At 47.8% G+C, this 15,521-nt stretch overlaps 5 protein-coding genes across 5 annotated transcripts; 2 read left to right on the top strand and 3 right to left on the bottom strand.

Annotated features, from left to right (window-relative positions):
- The first annotated feature begins 87 nt into the window (after nucleotides 1-87).
- BDV27DRAFT_132170 (Lectin C-type domain protein) lies at nucleotides 88-2,267 on the top strand. The gene is made up of 2 exons (XM_032067813.1): nucleotides 88-257; nucleotides 326-2,267. The coding sequence occupies exons 1-2, from the start codon at nucleotides 192-194 to the stop codon at nucleotides 2,060-2,062; spliced, it is 1,803 nt and encodes a 600-aa protein (XP_031925081.1). The 5' UTR covers nucleotides 88-191; the 3' UTR covers nucleotides 2,063-2,267.
- A 673-nt stretch (nucleotides 2,268-2,940) lies between these two features.
- BDV27DRAFT_160159 (peptidase family M20/M25/M40 protein) lies at nucleotides 2,941-5,343 on the bottom strand (the record flags this gene model as incomplete). Its single annotated transcript, XM_032072982.1, has 1 exon — nucleotides 2,941-5,343. The coding sequence occupies one exon, from the start codon at nucleotides 5,341-5,343 to the stop codon at nucleotides 2,941-2,943; it is 2,403 nt and encodes an 800-aa protein (XP_031925080.1).
- A 2,833-nt stretch (nucleotides 5,344-8,176) lies between these two features.
- Nucleotides 8,177-9,553, bottom strand: BDV27DRAFT_160158 (uncharacterized protein; the record flags this gene model as incomplete). Its single annotated transcript, XM_032072981.1, has 3 exons — nucleotides 8,177-8,610; nucleotides 9,275-9,419; nucleotides 9,485-9,553. The coding sequence occupies 3 exons, from the start codon at nucleotides 9,551-9,553 to the stop codon at nucleotides 8,177-8,179; spliced, it is 648 nt and encodes a 215-aa protein (XP_031925079.1).
- Nucleotides 9,554-10,148: 595 nt separating this feature from the next.
- On the top strand, nucleotides 10,149-11,002 carry BDV27DRAFT_23048 (4a-hydroxytetrahydrobiopterin dehydratase). The gene is made up of 3 exons (XM_032076076.1): nucleotides 10,149-10,540; nucleotides 10,655-10,717; nucleotides 10,783-11,002. The coding sequence occupies exons 1-3, from the start codon at nucleotides 10,169-10,171 to the stop codon at nucleotides 10,957-10,959; spliced, it is 612 nt and encodes a 203-aa protein (XP_031925078.1). The 5' UTR covers nucleotides 10,149-10,168; the 3' UTR covers nucleotides 10,960-11,002.
- A 1,396-nt stretch (nucleotides 11,003-12,398) lies between these two features.
- On the bottom strand, nucleotides 12,399-15,072 carry BDV27DRAFT_23042 (putative MFS multidrug transporter). The gene is made up of 3 exons (XM_032076075.1): nucleotides 14,609-15,072; nucleotides 12,973-14,463; nucleotides 12,399-12,915 (listed from the first exon to the last, which is right to left on the bottom strand). Exons 2-3 carry the CDS (start codon nucleotides 14,453-14,455, stop codon nucleotides 12,560-12,562), a joined length of 1,839 nt encoding a protein of 612 aa, XP_031925077.1. The 5' UTR covers nucleotides 14,456-14,463; nucleotides 14,609-15,072; the 3' UTR covers nucleotides 12,399-12,559.
- Nucleotides 15,073-15,521: the final 449 nt, after the last annotated feature.

Here is a 15,521-nt window from a genome sequence, read left to right as displayed (position 1 = left end):
AAGCCACGCCGCACCGCCTTCATTGCGGCGGAGGAATCTCCGTCATCGCCCGTGTTATCAGTTCATTTACTTCATCTTTCCCCCTCTCCTCCCTTCTCCCTTCTTCCTTCCCTCTTGTCTCTATGGCTGCCCCTGCGCGAACCGTTTCTAGTACTGCCAGTCTGCCATGCGCATAACCTTTCAGCAGCTCCATGTCATTAAATTACAATCCTGACCAGTCATCCCTCATTAATACGAAATGGGAAACGGTCTTTCTGGTAAGTTACCCATCCCAATTCGGGGAACAGAGAAAGAAAAATACAAAGTCAGCTAAACACCGTAATAGAGCGAAAGAGATGTCGCCGGCCAAATTCCAATCAACTATATCACAAGCGCTGGCGTATCCGTGACAGCAGCATGCTTTGGCAACAATGTATTCGAGACGCAGTCCGCTGAACAATGTATATCCAATCTGTTATCGGTTGGATACCGACGCTTTCTCGTCGACCTGTACTGGTCGGTGGACTCGCGGGCTTGGACGTTTTGTCCAGTGGCCATTCCAAAGAATGTCCCCGTTGTCACTGTTTCTACGACGCCTACAATGACCCCAACTGCAACTGCCAGTGCTGCTCAAAGTACTGCTACCGTCGTTTCCAGTTCATCAGGATGGCCGGTTTATGAGCTAGGCCCCTATCTGTGCTCAGACAACCTCGATCTATCCGGCCTCATCGATGTCTTCCAGGATTACTTCAAAGACACAACGTCTCAGTTGAATGTGTACATCAGATACTTAACGTTCAACCTGCATGTTGCCGCTAGCGCTGCCGCTCCAGAACAGCCTGCATCAAAGGTATCGGGTGATGGGCTGCCGTCCTTTTCTGAGCGAGTTGATGTTTTGATGGATAACCGTCTTTTTCATTATATCTACACACCGTCACAGTTGGCCGATGAGCGCAGTAACCTGAACGAGTCTTGGTATGAAGTTGATGATGGGTACAAGCCTATTACCGAATACTTCACTACTTACGAACTCTCGGATGGTACACAAAGTACCCCGGACGGCTGGCCGGGCTCGAAATATGTGCAACTTGCAATAGAGCGCCGTCTCTTTCTTGAGTATGGCTTTGTGGACCCGCAACTCGAGGACTACAACTTGACCGCGGGTAAAAGCGAGGTCATCTTTCCTCCAAAATACCTAGCATCCTTAGTACCCGCGCCTTCGGCCGATGAAGGAGGCTTGGATTACGGTTGCCTCTATGACGCAGATGCTTCCCAGGTATCTCAGGTGAACTCCTCTTGGGCGCTCTCAAGTAGCCTGTCTCAGCCTCAAGGCTTGAATGAGACCTATGCCTTGCGTGAATTGTCAGACAGGGTTGTGAATCTAACCGCGTGTGGGTTAACACCAATCGTTAATAGCACTTTATTCAATATGACCGCCGACAAGGCAGTCGCACCATATAAAAATATCTCTCTATCTTCTACGTGGGCATGGGCGGAGGGGGAACCCCAGGGCGCAGATGTGGCCGACAATATCGATTCACCCCAACATGACCGATGCGCGATCATGGACGTGTCACTAGGTGGCCACTGGCGCGTTGCGAACTGTACAGATGTGCGACGTGTAGCCTGCCGAGTTGCGAACTTACCATATACCTGGACAATATCCAGTGCTGCACATAGCTACAGCGCAGCCTACTGGGAGGCTTGCCCAGAGAATACGACCATGGGAGTTCCTCGCACAAGCCTAGAAAATACCTACCTCTACCGATACCTCCTGACTCAACCGATCAACATCATTGATCCCACCTCTCCAGACCCCGCTAAGCGTGAGGTCTGGCTAGACTTCAACTCTCGGGATATTACGTCATGTTGGGTGACTGGTGGGCCTGGTGCGAAATGTCCATATGCGTCGGATCCTAAACAGCTGGAGAAAAAAACAGTACTGGTATCTGCTATCGCAGCCATCGTTATTTGCATTATCACCGCACTGACACTATTTGTCAAGTGTAACACCAACAGGCGCAACTCGAGACGAGGCAAGAGAATCATCCACGGATGGGAATATGAAGGTGTCCCTTCGTAGTGGATGAGAATCGATACCAGATCTTATGGTTATATTCTACCCACACAATTTTGACGTTTGAAAGCCGTTCTGTGACACGAAGCTATATTTATTTGATACCCAATGTACCCTTATATTGAGCAATGTATATTAGTGGATTTTTTTTATCAGGCTGTATATAGTTTTACTGATGAGTGTATATATTTACTATATTCAGAGGATTCCTCGACATCACTTGTCATAACTTCCCTTCATAGCTCCGTATAACTCACGAAGTTCACAGGATCCTATCAGATATACTCAGTAAACAAAATGACAGTCCACTTCCAGAGCATTTTATTGAGAAAGAAGAATAGCATCAACAGCGACCGGCGTCGCAAGTAAAACTCCGATATACAGCGATATATACAGGAACATGGCATACATGGTATATCATGGTACGTTTAACACGAACAAGAAGAACAATCATATATAACCAGTAAGCAATTGACAGCGTGGGATATCCTGATTCGTTCATCGCTGTGAGGAATAAAAGAGAAAAACGTTTCGCGAATAACGGCATTATTATGGAGATAAAGGTAATGGTTTGAGAGCAAGAAAAAGAGAGGCAAGGAGAGGGTGGTTTGCAAATCAAGGAGAGAAGAAAAGAAAAGAAAAGAGGCCGTGATGCTATATGAAGTTCGAAACTGTAAAGCGCTGATGCAGTATGATATGGTATAAAGCTTTTTGGTTAGACACTGGGCTATCAAAGCCGGCAAAGAAGAAAATGATTCTGGCGTAGTGAGATATGATGAGAAAGGAGAATAGTGGTATATAGTTAAGAGAGGTCGCTCTCTATATGCATATGCGATGGCCAAGGATTGAGATATGGCTGAACAAAAACAGGAGCCGCCAATGGCTTATATACCATTGATGGTCCGTGGATGTCGAGAACCAAGACTTTGTGTTGCTTGTGGAAGAGGCATGTGAGTAGGACGAGGTGCGGCACTGGCCAGGCTTTTCCGACGCAGTCGGCTGCCTTTCGATGGTGGCGGTGATATGCACACACGCGGGTCCGGAAATTGCTCAGCTATCTCAGGAAGCGATGGCTCAATTGGAGAAGGAATCTTAGGTAAAGGACAGTCAGGAGGAGGTAATGCTGGCGGTCCAACTGAAAGTCCAGGCATACTCTTGCGACGGAGCATGGGTCCAGTGGAAGGACGATTTGGCGTGGCTGTGGGAAAAACAGAGACTCTGTGGCGTTGCTGTTCCCGACGAGACGTTTGATAGCCGGTCTCCGGGAGCGATTGTGGGATTTGGGAATGGGCAGGCTCGTGCTCGATAATGCTAGTGGGTCGCGAGGATTGCGCGAGAGTTGATGTTGCGGTGGCGGCGGCGGCGGCCTTTGAAATGCGCAAAGCATGCTGCAGTTTTGGGTCCATAATTCTAGAATCTCCGAGCGAATCCTCAGAATTGGATATGCGTAAAGACCTCCTCTGCGGGGAATCACGGAAAGGTACGACTTGTTCATGTGATTCGCTCATTGCGACACTGCTGATGCTCTTGATCGGAGACTGCGGTGGAGACGGGAAGGCAGATATAGCGTTAGCCTCGTCTGTGTCGGTTTCGTCTCTGTGAGCGGAGGGAAACCGAGGAATCTGCATCTGACCTTGCCCCATTCTCGCTGTGAATCTCTTGCTGAAAGATGGAACACTGAAATTCGGGGCTGGAGGCGAAGCGCTTCGCAAAATGGGATCAGGCACCGTTTGTTGAGGCTGGGAAAGGTCTGAAGTTTCTGCTATTACTGGTGCATTCGACGGGTACACTGACTCTCGCTTCATCGAGACCGAGAATGTTGGGCTTCTGGGCGGGGCATCTGGCGTAGAAAGGGCCGTTGAAATAGCGCTGCCATTTGGAGGTGGACTAGCCCCGTTTGCTTCGGGCTTCATTCCCATAGAGTAGAAACGCGTCTGGCCACTGACTGGAGAAGTCACCTCCGTTTGTGTCGTGGACATCGATTCGGAGCGCGACTCGGGAGTCGCCTGCGTAACCAGCGACCGTCGATTAAATGAGATATATGAGCTTCGGCGAGATTGATCACTGAAATCTTTATCATCAACACCAATCACTGCCTGAGGATGTAGATATGCTTGGGAGAACCGGTTAGGGTCCTTCTTTACCAACTGTCGGGTGCTAGGTTTAGACTCCAGTTGATGCTCCGTGTCATCGTCGACCGCTTTCTCCGAGACATACTTCTTCCCTCCACGCGCCTCGATCTGAGCCCTGACAGCTAGGAGCCATGAACTCATCTCTTCCGGGGTGTTAAAAACTAGAAGAAGACTCCGGGTTAAACGGCGAGCATGGGAACGGTGGAAACCAAAGCGGGAGAATAGATGCCGATGCGTGTCAGTTGAGGCAGCGTTATTTTCATCGTTCAATTGGGAAATTTGCAAAACCCAATGCTTGCCCGGGATCGCATCGCTCGCGAATGCTACAGACTTGGGACCTAGCTGCAACATCTTCTCCGGCAGCCTATCATACTTTCCGCTACCAGAATACTGCAAGATATAGCCGGTTGTGACCAATACATAAATCTTTGGAGACCAGTCAGTCTTGCCGATAGTCTCAGACAAGGAGCGCATGTGCTTCTTCTTCTCTTTGGCCTCCTTCTTCCGAGCCGCTGGATTGTCTGCCTGGGATGATTCGTTCGGAGTGCTGCTTTTTTTCGCAGAAGATGTGGCCTGGATCCGCAAAATAGATTCCGCAGATAGAGAAGGGGTCGGGAGATTATCATGTTTTATTGCCTGTGGGTAGGCTTGAAAAAGCGGGGGAGGTTTCCAGCCTATCTCACCCGCCGCTGGCTTATCCTCGTTAGTTTTCTGGCGAGATTTTGAGGGCTTGGACCGATGAGGATCCGCTATAGGTGAAGTCACAACTGTCGGCGTGGAGAACGCTGTTTTAGGTGTAGCTAGTGTTGGTGAAAGCGTGGCAGCAAGGTCTGGGGCAGCCTGTGCCGCAGGGTCCTGCGTTTCCTCGATTTCAGAAAGCTTAGAGTCGGTGCTCTCTTTGTGGGGTAGTTTTTCACGGCTGAAGATGCTACGCAGGCCGGATTTAGAGGACTGCCGCTTGACTGGGGTCTGCAATGGAACGCGCTCGCCTGCCTCGGCATCATTCTGATATTCCTCCGGCCGTGGCCGATTAGGACGAGTTGCAACCACAGTCGGCCGGGCACTTGGGCGGCTGAAGTTGGTTTGTAACGGGGCTAGGGTTTGGCCTCTGCGCTCGCTGACCGATGATTTAGGGGGCTCAGTGTTCACTGTCATTCTGCTGTCTTCGGTTGACAGCTATCTTTGTTTCGTGGGCCCTAGGACTGGTTGGGTCTCATGCGAATCGAGATGTGCTATTGTCCTCGTGTCATGGGCTCCAATATAGCCGAACCACTATTGAGCTGAGGATGGGCGATTAGTAGAAAGTGTACGATTGGCGCAAACAATGTGTAGTTGAACGAATGACGAATTGAGCAGAAAGTGCGGTTCGAAGTAGTGCTTCTTTCTCCACAAAAGACGGTGGGATAATGGGCATTGCAGTATCGGATGGACCCACGGTGTCTACTAAATAGCGCATTGATCATCAATTGAGGAGAGTCGAAGAGATGTGGTATCAAATGGGAGTTGAAATATGAATTCAGAAGCAATAATGATCGTCTGGTGGTCCGAAATCGTGTCGTAATAAATAAATGAAGGAAATTGAGTTGGGGTCGCTACAATAAATCAATGGGCGATATGACTACTCTATCGACTGGACCGAAGCCATGGTCCTCCAAAGCGCTCTAATTTTGGTAAGTGAGTGTTAAAAAAGCAAGATGGGAAGGGTAGAGTGTGGGAGGGGGGAAGAGAAAGAGATCTTGTCGAAAAGACCGGGTCTGGATGGGCGATGAGAATCCAGCCGCAACGGAGTCATGACCAATTTTTTTTTTTTTTTTTTTAATTTTTCCTTTTGTGTTAAAATTAAACCGGACGTACCAATGCACACTAGTCTGTGGCTAAGGAAGCTGCTGCCTTAGTCGCGGCGGTGATAGTGTAGGCGATGAGCAAACCTGAAACGGATGAGTCTCGCAAGCGAAACCGGTAGTGGAGAGAGGATGCGTTCTGAGACAAGAGGATTGAAAATGAAGCACAGATTTCATTGCGATCTGAATTTCTGATCGGGCTCGTAGTTCAACATTGAGTCCATGCCAAAACGTCTTCGACCAAGATGACGAAACCCCGGGTCCTCCGTACGGAGTAAATATTCTCCCAAGTCCCAACACATTGAAAGATGAGAGAATACCCCTGAAATTCAGCCCCTCGAAGGTCTCCACCTTGGGTAACGGTTTTCCGCTGATTGGGCCGACGTTAGTGGAAATGGGAATGGAATCATCGCTAGCTGGTTAGTTAAACGATAGCGAGCCTGGACACACACTTTCACGGTCGATCGCTGTCAGAATAGGGCCCCGTGTGGCGTACCTGTAGATCTCAACCACAATGTCTTACTCTCACAATTGGGAGGAGTTTCAACTTGTATTGCCTCGAAGGAGGAATCGAGGATTTTCCTAATTTTTTTGTTGATAAGCTTGGCTTTTTCTTTTTTTTGGGTTCTCAACCTTATTTGTCACGCGGGCACGAGACCCGCGTTTATGCACGTCAAAAGAGGTTTGTGCGGCTGACTAATTATTTTCCCCTTTATTTAATTAAGTCAACCCTTACCGTTTTGGTCTTGGAGTCGGTAAACCCCAATCTGACCTAGTGGTATAAAGGTCGTTAAGACTTAAACAGGTCTAATAAGATGAACATCTTATAGTCTCTCGATCCGCGTTTTTAACTCGGGTTCCTCGGTTCCGCTTTGTGGGGGAGTTGGGGAACGAAAGATAGACAAGTGGATGTTATACCCACAGCATCTTTTACGTATCGACCACTGATACTTATGCATTGCCTCAATCGTATAATTCCAACATAAAACGCAAAAGAAAAGACAGTATCATCTGTAGTGATGCCGCAGTGATTCATCCAAAATTGATTCCTCACATACTTACACCGCACATACTTTCCTCTTTTGTAACGTAGTTGTACGTGTCGTATATATATCACCAATTTGGTGGATTGCCGGTAGAAATGCCTACACATAGCTCTCATGTACCTTTGCCCTCTTTAAGAAGTCACTCTAGAAGTTAAAACTCTATAAGAACGCTTCGTTTTAATTATGATAGGCCCCAAATTTTCCTCTTTCTTTCTGTGGATGCTCGATTGACCTTTGTTGATCTAGGACCTCTTCCACCAATGTACTAACAATAGTATTGAGTCCCCTGAATTTTTTGATTACTTCAACAGTGCCATCTCGGGTGCTGCTCATAGGAATCATTTCCCATAGAAGCTCAAATTTCAAGAGTCAATTCCGTCCAAAGAAAAAAGCCCTGTTATCGTGTGGCAGTAAATAGCCCTTTGTTTAAACCGGTACCTTCCGATATACAATTTGCTTATGATAGGACTAGACACTGGGGAGTCTGAGGCAATAAGTCGTGCCTTTGTAATGTGTATCCAATTCCGCATTCGACTATGTACGGCTTTAGTGAATCCTACACCAAAAACACTCGAAAAACCCAAGCTAAAAGTAGGGACATTCACATACCCGTAAAGGTCTTATCGAGATGCTAGTGCTTTGTGCGTTATTACCTTTCTCCTTCGCCTGTCAAAACCCGTATGGTCATGTTAGAGCCACTCATAGAGCCGGATCCTCAATTATGATAGCGGGCTCTTCTCAGACAAAAGCTTATAATGTATCCTACGAGTCCATCTCATTTGGAGTACACATATGACTCTTATCTACGGACCACTTGCTTACTTATACTTCTTTTCCTTTCACCTCCATTTTGATGATTTTGTCTTTTGATATCTCTTTTCGAACCCTGAAACCCGTATAAACTTCTCAATAACCTACTCCTACTGCCTAAGCTTTTCCCTTCGATGGCATGTTCTATTCATATCATGAAGAAAACGACTAGTTACCGCTCAGATTCTAAGCTATGATTGAGTTCTCTTCAGCTCGATTCTTCTGGTCATGTTCGACTTTGTTTACGTCCACGTCGAACAGCAATCAGGCATTTTTGTGATGGTTAAGCTCTCAATAAATTCTGGAGGCAGATGCACTTGTGATATTGACGATGCGAGATCCGGGGCCAGCGGCCAGTATAGAAGGTATCAGCAGTTTCGTAAGGAGGAATTGCCCGAGATGGTTAATGGCTGGGGTCTTTTCCAAACCACTGTTACTCTTGCTCCAAGGGATAGCCATAACACCGGCATTGTTAATCAACACATCTATCTTAGAGATAACGCCGAGAACATCCGTTGCAGCCCGACGAACGGAGTCAAGGTCGTCAAGTTCGATGTGAACAAAAGCAGGCAGGGTCCCGGGACTGATCTCTTTGATTGCGGAGATGACATTGCGCACCTTGCTCTCTGTGCGAGCGAGTAAAACTAAATGGGAGGGCCGTGCCAGTGCCAGAGCAAGAGCAGTAGCACCTCCAAGTCCACACTCACTGGCACCGGTAAGGACAACTGGTTCCCAATTAATATGACCCCTGCATACGACGTTGTGGCACCCACCGACTTTCGATTCAATCGAGTTCCTCCATCTCTTGACCACTAATTTGTCTTCAGTATCAAAATCAAAATGAGACACGGCTAAGTGCACTGTAGAAGTGTCGGAACGGGATGAATAATCTCCTTGGTGATTTTTTGACTCACAACAATGTAAGGTAAGTCCGCCAGCTATGGCGTTGTATTCATAGCCATGGGATGTGCTACAGCATTGATTACAGACATCGATCATTCAACTTGAAATGATATAGGTTCCTCTTCCAAAGCTATATATCATTTAAGTGGCCAACCAGTCGGACAGATTCCTGCCGCCAAGTTCACACAATGGCCAAGAGAGATTAGACTAAATAATTACAGCTCCACAATTAAATCTACATATTAACCCCGAGTCTAGGACGAAGTTGAGTGATCAGACTAATTATCCATGATGGCTAATATCAAAGTGGCCAACCATTAAACCCTACTGAAGCGGTGGAGCCTCCACGCGCAAGTGATTACCGACCATTTGCAACCCCGCAACGAAAACCCTCTATCAATACGAACCAAGGAAAAGAGGATGGCGAAGACAAACAGAAAAAGGATCTAGTATCTAAGAGTAATTTCGAATCACTCCCATGCAGACAAGGGTAGCAGAGAATGCGGCTGTCCTCAAACCCAATGTCGATTTGAAGGACCACCGGACCGGGTCGAGCGACGGCGACGGCAGAATAGATTGGACCAAAGGCTATACCGTCAGTGGTAGTTCCATTGGTTGCGAAGTTCCTACACTGATTAATGAGAAGGGAAGCCAGACGCTGTGGAGGTACAGAGATCGTCAAGAACATGTACTAACCCCAAGAGCCGGCCTTTGTGAGGCAGACGTTGTGTCGCCTTTCAACCAAGCAGGACCGACATCACCCATGGCTAGACTTCTTTTCCGACCCTCGGGCTCGAGATAAACTTATCCGTGCACAGAAACGCTACGATGAAGATGAACTCTGTTCAGATATACTGGAACCCAAACGCAATCGACAATAGTATGCTGCTGGTCTGTGGCAAACCATCCAATCTGCGAAATTGTGAAGTGACCGAAATTTTATAAAGAAATGGGGGATGGGCCATTCATTACTGCCCAAAGATTCTGCGGTATACCAATAATTGGCGAGCTCAAAGAGGGGAGAATCTCATCTCTCGCTATCTATAAGAGGGCCGCTGTATATGTATGCTTCAACGCGTAGCTGGAGAGGCACTGGGTCCTAACCCACAGCAATTCGGCCACTTTCAGTGCCAATATAACTCACTCATCTTTCAACACCAGCATATACAAAACCACTATCTAGCACAATAGTGCCCTTTCAAACTACGAGGTACCTTCTTGCACCCGTACCTTAGAAAATGAGGTCACGTGAATTAGCCCTAAAAGCGGCAAGCCTCTATAAAACCCGGAGGTGGTCCGTCCACCGGCAGAATAAAGCGAAGCAACAGCTAAGCTAGCTCTATACAATTGTCCGCCAGTTCATCAATCTCCACAACAAACATGAACACCGTGTCTAGGGCGCTACAACGCCCCAGTCGATCACTGACATCGCAACTCCGTCGACCAATCCGCCAATATCACCAGCGAGCTTTCCCGTCTTCCTCCGCCTCAATCGCCACTTCTCATCATACTCTCCGCTCCGGATCGCCATCTCTTCTCCGCACATCCAACTATCCTTCACCTTCGCAAGCACACCGAACTTTCTCGCACAGCTTGACAACAATGGCCGCAGTACCCAAATTTGCCCGAGGCATAGACGGAAGTAAATTGAAACCGGAGCTGGACTCGTTACTGGAACAAGGGTGGGCGTTGGATCAGGATGGAATGGGCGTGAAGAAGACATACTACTTCAAGACATATTTTAAGGCGGTGGTATGTTCATTTCTCCTCTTTCTTTCCCCAGCAAACTTCTACTTGAATATCTATACCCGCTACTTTCTTTACTCTGTCTATCATACGTCTAAAGCTAATAAACCGAAACAACAGAGCTTCGTCAATGTCGTCGCATCGCAAAGCGCAACCAAGAAACACCACCCAACCATCACAGTCGTGAGTGCCCCCGACTCAAACAGAACCAAAACAAATCCTAACAAGGTACAATTCTATAAAAACAGAGAATCGGCTCCGTCGACATCCACTGGACCACGCACCAACCCCGCGGTCTAACCGATAAGGATCTGACGATGGCGCAACACTGCGACGAGGCGGCAGAATTAATGGGCGCTGTGCAAAAGGAAGAGGGCAAGAAATGCGGTCCTTCTTCTCCGACTCCCTCTTCCCCAGGATTATAGTCGCAAACGGAATATATAAAATAATCAATCGTGTATATGTATATCCATGGCCCACTAAGAATATCCTTCAGTGTAGGTTTGATGTTTCTTCTTTGGCGATATAAATAACTGCATTCGAGTGCACGAAAACAAATTTGCCTAGACCACACAGCACGGCGCAGTGAAGTGACCATATGAAAGTCTCGACCCGTCTATTCCTGAGTATTTCAAACTTCAACTATCAACACAACCAGGATCACATGCCCACGCCAAAGAATCCTTCGCAACAATCTAGACTCCTAAAGAACCCTTCACCAATTCCCAGGTCCAGACATCCCCATTCCTAGCTCCTCAGGAATGATGCCCTCCCTCCTACCTACCCAGCCATCTAAGGTACAGTACATATGTTCATACAAAGCATAGCATAACATAACATAACATGGAACTCCAAATCAACACTAATAACCAATCCTCCAAGTACCAACCCCCAAACTCACCAAAAATACCAAATAAACAAATCAGATAAACAAACGAACAAGTCAATGAGGTCATAGGCATGAAGTCATGACCCCACCAGGTACCCCAGATACTCCCCGTTACTACTCAAGAGTCAGAACCCCATCTACCCGAAACGGCCAGCAACGTTAAGCTTATCTAGGTAGTATCGGGTGGACGAGTCTAGGTCTCATAGGTGGGCTACACGCGAGTCAGGAATAGAGTTCCGGAGGGTAGTACCGGACCCCTGTGGTACCTTGTTCGGTTGGAACGGACCTGTGGAGATATACGAGGAAGAACTCAATTCGAACGGTTCCCTGATCCGTCGATTTCGGCAGGATCATGGAGTCATACCTTGATAGACGCATTGAGTATGAGAGCGATCAAGGGGTCCCACCCCCACAGATCGGTACCAACATCCTCCTCCCTTCACCCCGCAGGGCACATGTGGAATGAATCCTTATCATCCTGTATAACATCCCGTAGGTATATACTTCCCGCGGAGGGTTACATTGACATGACACGAAATGGTCAGTGGCACTCCAATCATAAAGTTACCTACGAAGATAGATAAGCAACGTCTGTAAGCGTTTGAGTTTGTTTTATTATCCTACAGCATCTTCGACACATTTCCGGAAGCAGCACTTCTTGAAGAAACCGTGGTTGGGAATCAAAATGCAATACATACACAAGAACAAAGGATGGAAAAACAGAGGCTTGGGATATAAAAGATTAAACAAGAAATTAAAGCCTATTGACGTGCAATCAGGCGTACGGTCGCTTGAACGCACACGTTCAGCTTAAACACCCGTTTTCCAACGCAGATGCACCCGTTCGTGATACCTCAACGTACATACATCTAAACCCCTCCAGTAGAATTTCCATGAACGTGAAACCAAAAAGACCCCATAGAAACAAGAAGTAGAAAGAGAAAAACAAAAACAAAATTTGAGAAGATCCGCTACCTTGCCATTCCACAAAAGGACCCTGGACGTAACCAAGACAAGAGTCACTGCATGTCGGCCAATGGCGGAAAGTAACCTTCGTCAATCGTTTCCGTAACATCGTCATCATACAACTCAATCGGCCCCAGGCCAATGTTGCAGAGATGTCGAGACGTGCTCATCTATTGATTCACACTGTTCCGGCGGGAGTTGACGCGTGAATTCACACGGGAGTTAGCATGCGAAGCAGGGCGGGATCCAATGTAGCTTCCCTGACGGCTCCCAAGATTTTGACGGATGCGCAAGTTCTGCTGGGACCGAGCAAAGGAGTTCGCCCGGGACCCAGAGGGGATCTTAGAAAGCCGGCGCCCGTGGGTTTGCAGCTCGACGCGGGCATCGGACAATTGCTGGGCAAAGGGCGAGCGCTTGCGCAGTGTCGGTCCGTACCAATAGATCACATATACTGCAATCACAAGCACGAATGAGATACAGAATAGAATCGTAGACGCGTACTCCAGATGGTACTTTCCGCCAATATCTGAACACTCCTGGTTAGCGCTTGCTGTATTCCAGCCAATTTTCGTCTATCACTTACTCTGGTAAAATGGAGTAGCAGGGATGGTAAGGACACCAGCGAGAAAGTCTCTCGCCCATCCATTTCCACCCGTCGCAGAGGCCGAGTACGGACCGTATGCGCAGACCATGTAGTCGATAGTAGCCATGTAGATACTATAGTTAGCAATACCGACGATCGCCGAGAAAACCATAGTTCCAATCCAGTGTGTCTGCGGCAGACTGGTCCATGCGAAGCCAATCAAACCAATGGGCAGGCACGGCGCAGTATACAACAGCCACCAAAGCCGGGATTCGTATTGGGTATGCTCGTCATCTGGCCGCATCCGCCGTTCGTAAACATTTCTCCGGATCGCAGGGACAAAGGAAGCCCACGCGATGAAATAACCCACGAGAATCGGAAGGAACGAGAGACCCAAAGCTACGGTGCTGAAGTTCCATTGCGCATACACAAGACCGAATGATTGAATGAACATGAAGATCAGGGCATCACTGAAACCACTCAAAAGAGAGAGACAGAGGACGATCGGCTCAGTCAAGAACATCTTGAACGGACGGACCCAGGTGATCAGAATCTCTCTCATGGAGAAACGCTCCTTGTAGGGGATGAGCTCGTTTGGTCCATAGATATTAGGATTTTCGCCGCTCTCTCTCTTCTTCTTGGCAATCCTGTCCATCAGAATAGTCGTCCGGGTCTCGGGTACGAGGAAAAAATGGGCAATCTGGACAAATCCTCCAAAGATGAGCTGGATCCAGATGTTCCAGCGCCATGGCAGGTATGCTTCAACAAAGCCACCCACAACTGGTCCAAGTACCGATCCACCAACCGAGGAGAAGACCACACAGGCTACAGCGTATTGCTGGTCATCGGCTTCCCACAAATCTGCAATCATACCGAGAGTGACCGACCCTCCAGCGGAGCTGAGACCACCTAGCGCACGGCCAACCATGATAGAGGCGAAATTAGGGGCGAGGGCAACAGGCAGTTGCCAAATATTAACCAGGAACAAACTCGCCTGGAGAATCGGTTTGCGACCCAGTTCCTCGCTCCACGGAGCCCACAGCTCGCAACCAAACGCATAGAGCACAAGGAAGATCATCGCTCCACAACGAGCAGCCTGCATACTAACGCCAAATTCCTCCGAAATGCCACCAAGCGCATTGGAATACAAACTGGTGTTGAAATTCATGGAAACCTGGACAAGAAAGATCACTGAGATGATCATCCATTTTCTCCAACTTGGGAAAGAGTAGCCTAGCTGATCGTAGCAATCTTCTTCTGTCAACTCAATCTTCCCCCCGTCCAAGGCGGTGTTTTCCAGCTGATGGAAGGTAGTTCCAGCAGCCGCAGGGTCATTTGCCAAACCCAGCTGGGGTTTGTGCAGGGGTGGCTCAGCCTCTTTTTCACCGAGGTCGAATCCTCCGTCGGCCTGAGACGAAGAAGAAGCCCCCGACTCGTGGAGCTTCTCGTCCCTGTTTATGGCCTGGTCCGAAAGAGGGGCCATATTTGATCCTATAAGTCGTTGGTTAGAAACTTAGGGGGAGAGAGAGGGAGGGTAAAAGCTTAGTATCCTGGATATATGAAGTTGAAACCAAGTGAGGGGGTTCATAGACCATAAGAGTGACAATTGAAGATGTATGGAGAAAGTAAGACTTACAGGGTAGGCAATAGCAATCTTCCCAATGCAGTAACAGGTGATATGTAGGTAGTAGAAGTGTTTGGAAGTGGAGGTAAGTAGAGGGTGTACCACAATGAAGGTAGGAAATATAGATGTATGAAAACGGAGGGGAAGAGAGTGGTTGAAGTAGGAAAGAGAAGTTGAAGAGGTGGGAGGAGAGGAGAGGATATAGAAATAGAAAAAAAAAGTAAAAGTAAAAAAAGACCGAGAGTGAGAAAGCAGTGACTGAAAAAGGCAAAGACGCAGCCAAACCGTGCTTTGCAGCTCAATCAGGTAGTCACCCAGAAAGGGAAAGTATGGGGGAACAGGCCTAAGGAACCAAGTGGAAATACTACCTCAACCTAAACTTACCATATAGAAAGTATTATATGTACCTCGCGCTGGTTGTTGGGTCCATATACCTATCCTTGTCTTTTTTATTTTATTATTGTCCTTGTTTTATACCTACGCAACCAATAAAATAATAACTTGCGAGAGGGAATTCATTACATGCAGGTGGGAGAAAGAAACCAAATGAGAGGGTTTCCTCTTACTTAACACACCCGTTTTCTATTTATTTTATTTTTATTTTTCTTCTAATTTTTTCCCCCTCTTTTTGAAAATTCGATCATCCACTGATTTCATGGCCCAAATTCGTCTTTCAACGGGAAACTGGACCGCATGGGTCATGCATCAAGGAAGAACCTCCTTTACTCTGGTTGGCCCATGGTTGCAGACCAGGACCGAATCAGGAAGACGGGCTGCATTCCACTTGGACTCCAATGTCATCCACTTGCCACGCCGGCCGAAGTCTGTCGTCCAGCTGCGAGATCTGACTTCCCCCGGACATTGCACTAGTCGGAGGCGGATAGTCCCCCCTACATCATGGGCGCATAGTCTGACTGGCGGCCAA

This window comes from Aspergillus caelatus, assembly GCF_009193585.1.
Source record: "Aspergillus caelatus strain CBS 763.97 unplaced genomic scaffold BDV27scaffold_155, whole genome shotgun sequence".
NCBI classification, from domain to species: Eukaryota; Fungi; Ascomycota; class Eurotiomycetes; order Eurotiales; family Aspergillaceae; genus Aspergillus; species Aspergillus caelatus.
Note: the sequence above shows the minus strand (reverse complement) of the source record. Positions and strands in the feature narration are given on the sequence as shown.

Bases quoted from the DNA above. Each gene is read 5' to 3' on its own strand.
- BDV27DRAFT_23048 (XM_032076076.1), top strand. From the start codon at position 10,169: ATGAACACCGTGTCTAGGGCGCTACAACGCCCCAGTCGATCACTGACA. The intron at 10,541-10,654 runs GTATGTTCATTT...CCGAAACAACAG, and splicing joins AGACATATTTTAAGGCGGTG to AGCTTCGTCAATGTCGTCGC. The intron at 10,718-10,782 runs GTGAGTGCCCCC...CTATAAAAACAG, and splicing joins ACCACCCAACCATCACAGTC to AGAATCGGCTCCGTCGACAT.
- BDV27DRAFT_23042 (XM_032076075.1), bottom strand. From the start codon at position 14,455: ATGGCCCCTCTTTCGGACCAGGCCATAAACAGGGACGAGAAGCTCCAC. The intron at 12,916-12,972 runs GTAAGTGATAGA...AGGAGTGTTCAG, and splicing joins TGCTACTCCATTTTACCAGA to ATATTGGCGGAAAGTACCAT.
- BDV27DRAFT_132170 (XM_032067813.1), top strand. From the start codon at position 192: ATGTCATTAAATTACAATCCTGACCAGTCATCCCTCATTAATACGAAA. The intron at 258-325 runs GTAAGTTACCCA...ACACCGTAATAG, and splicing joins AATGGGAAACGGTCTTTCTG to AGCGAAAGAGATGTCGCCGG.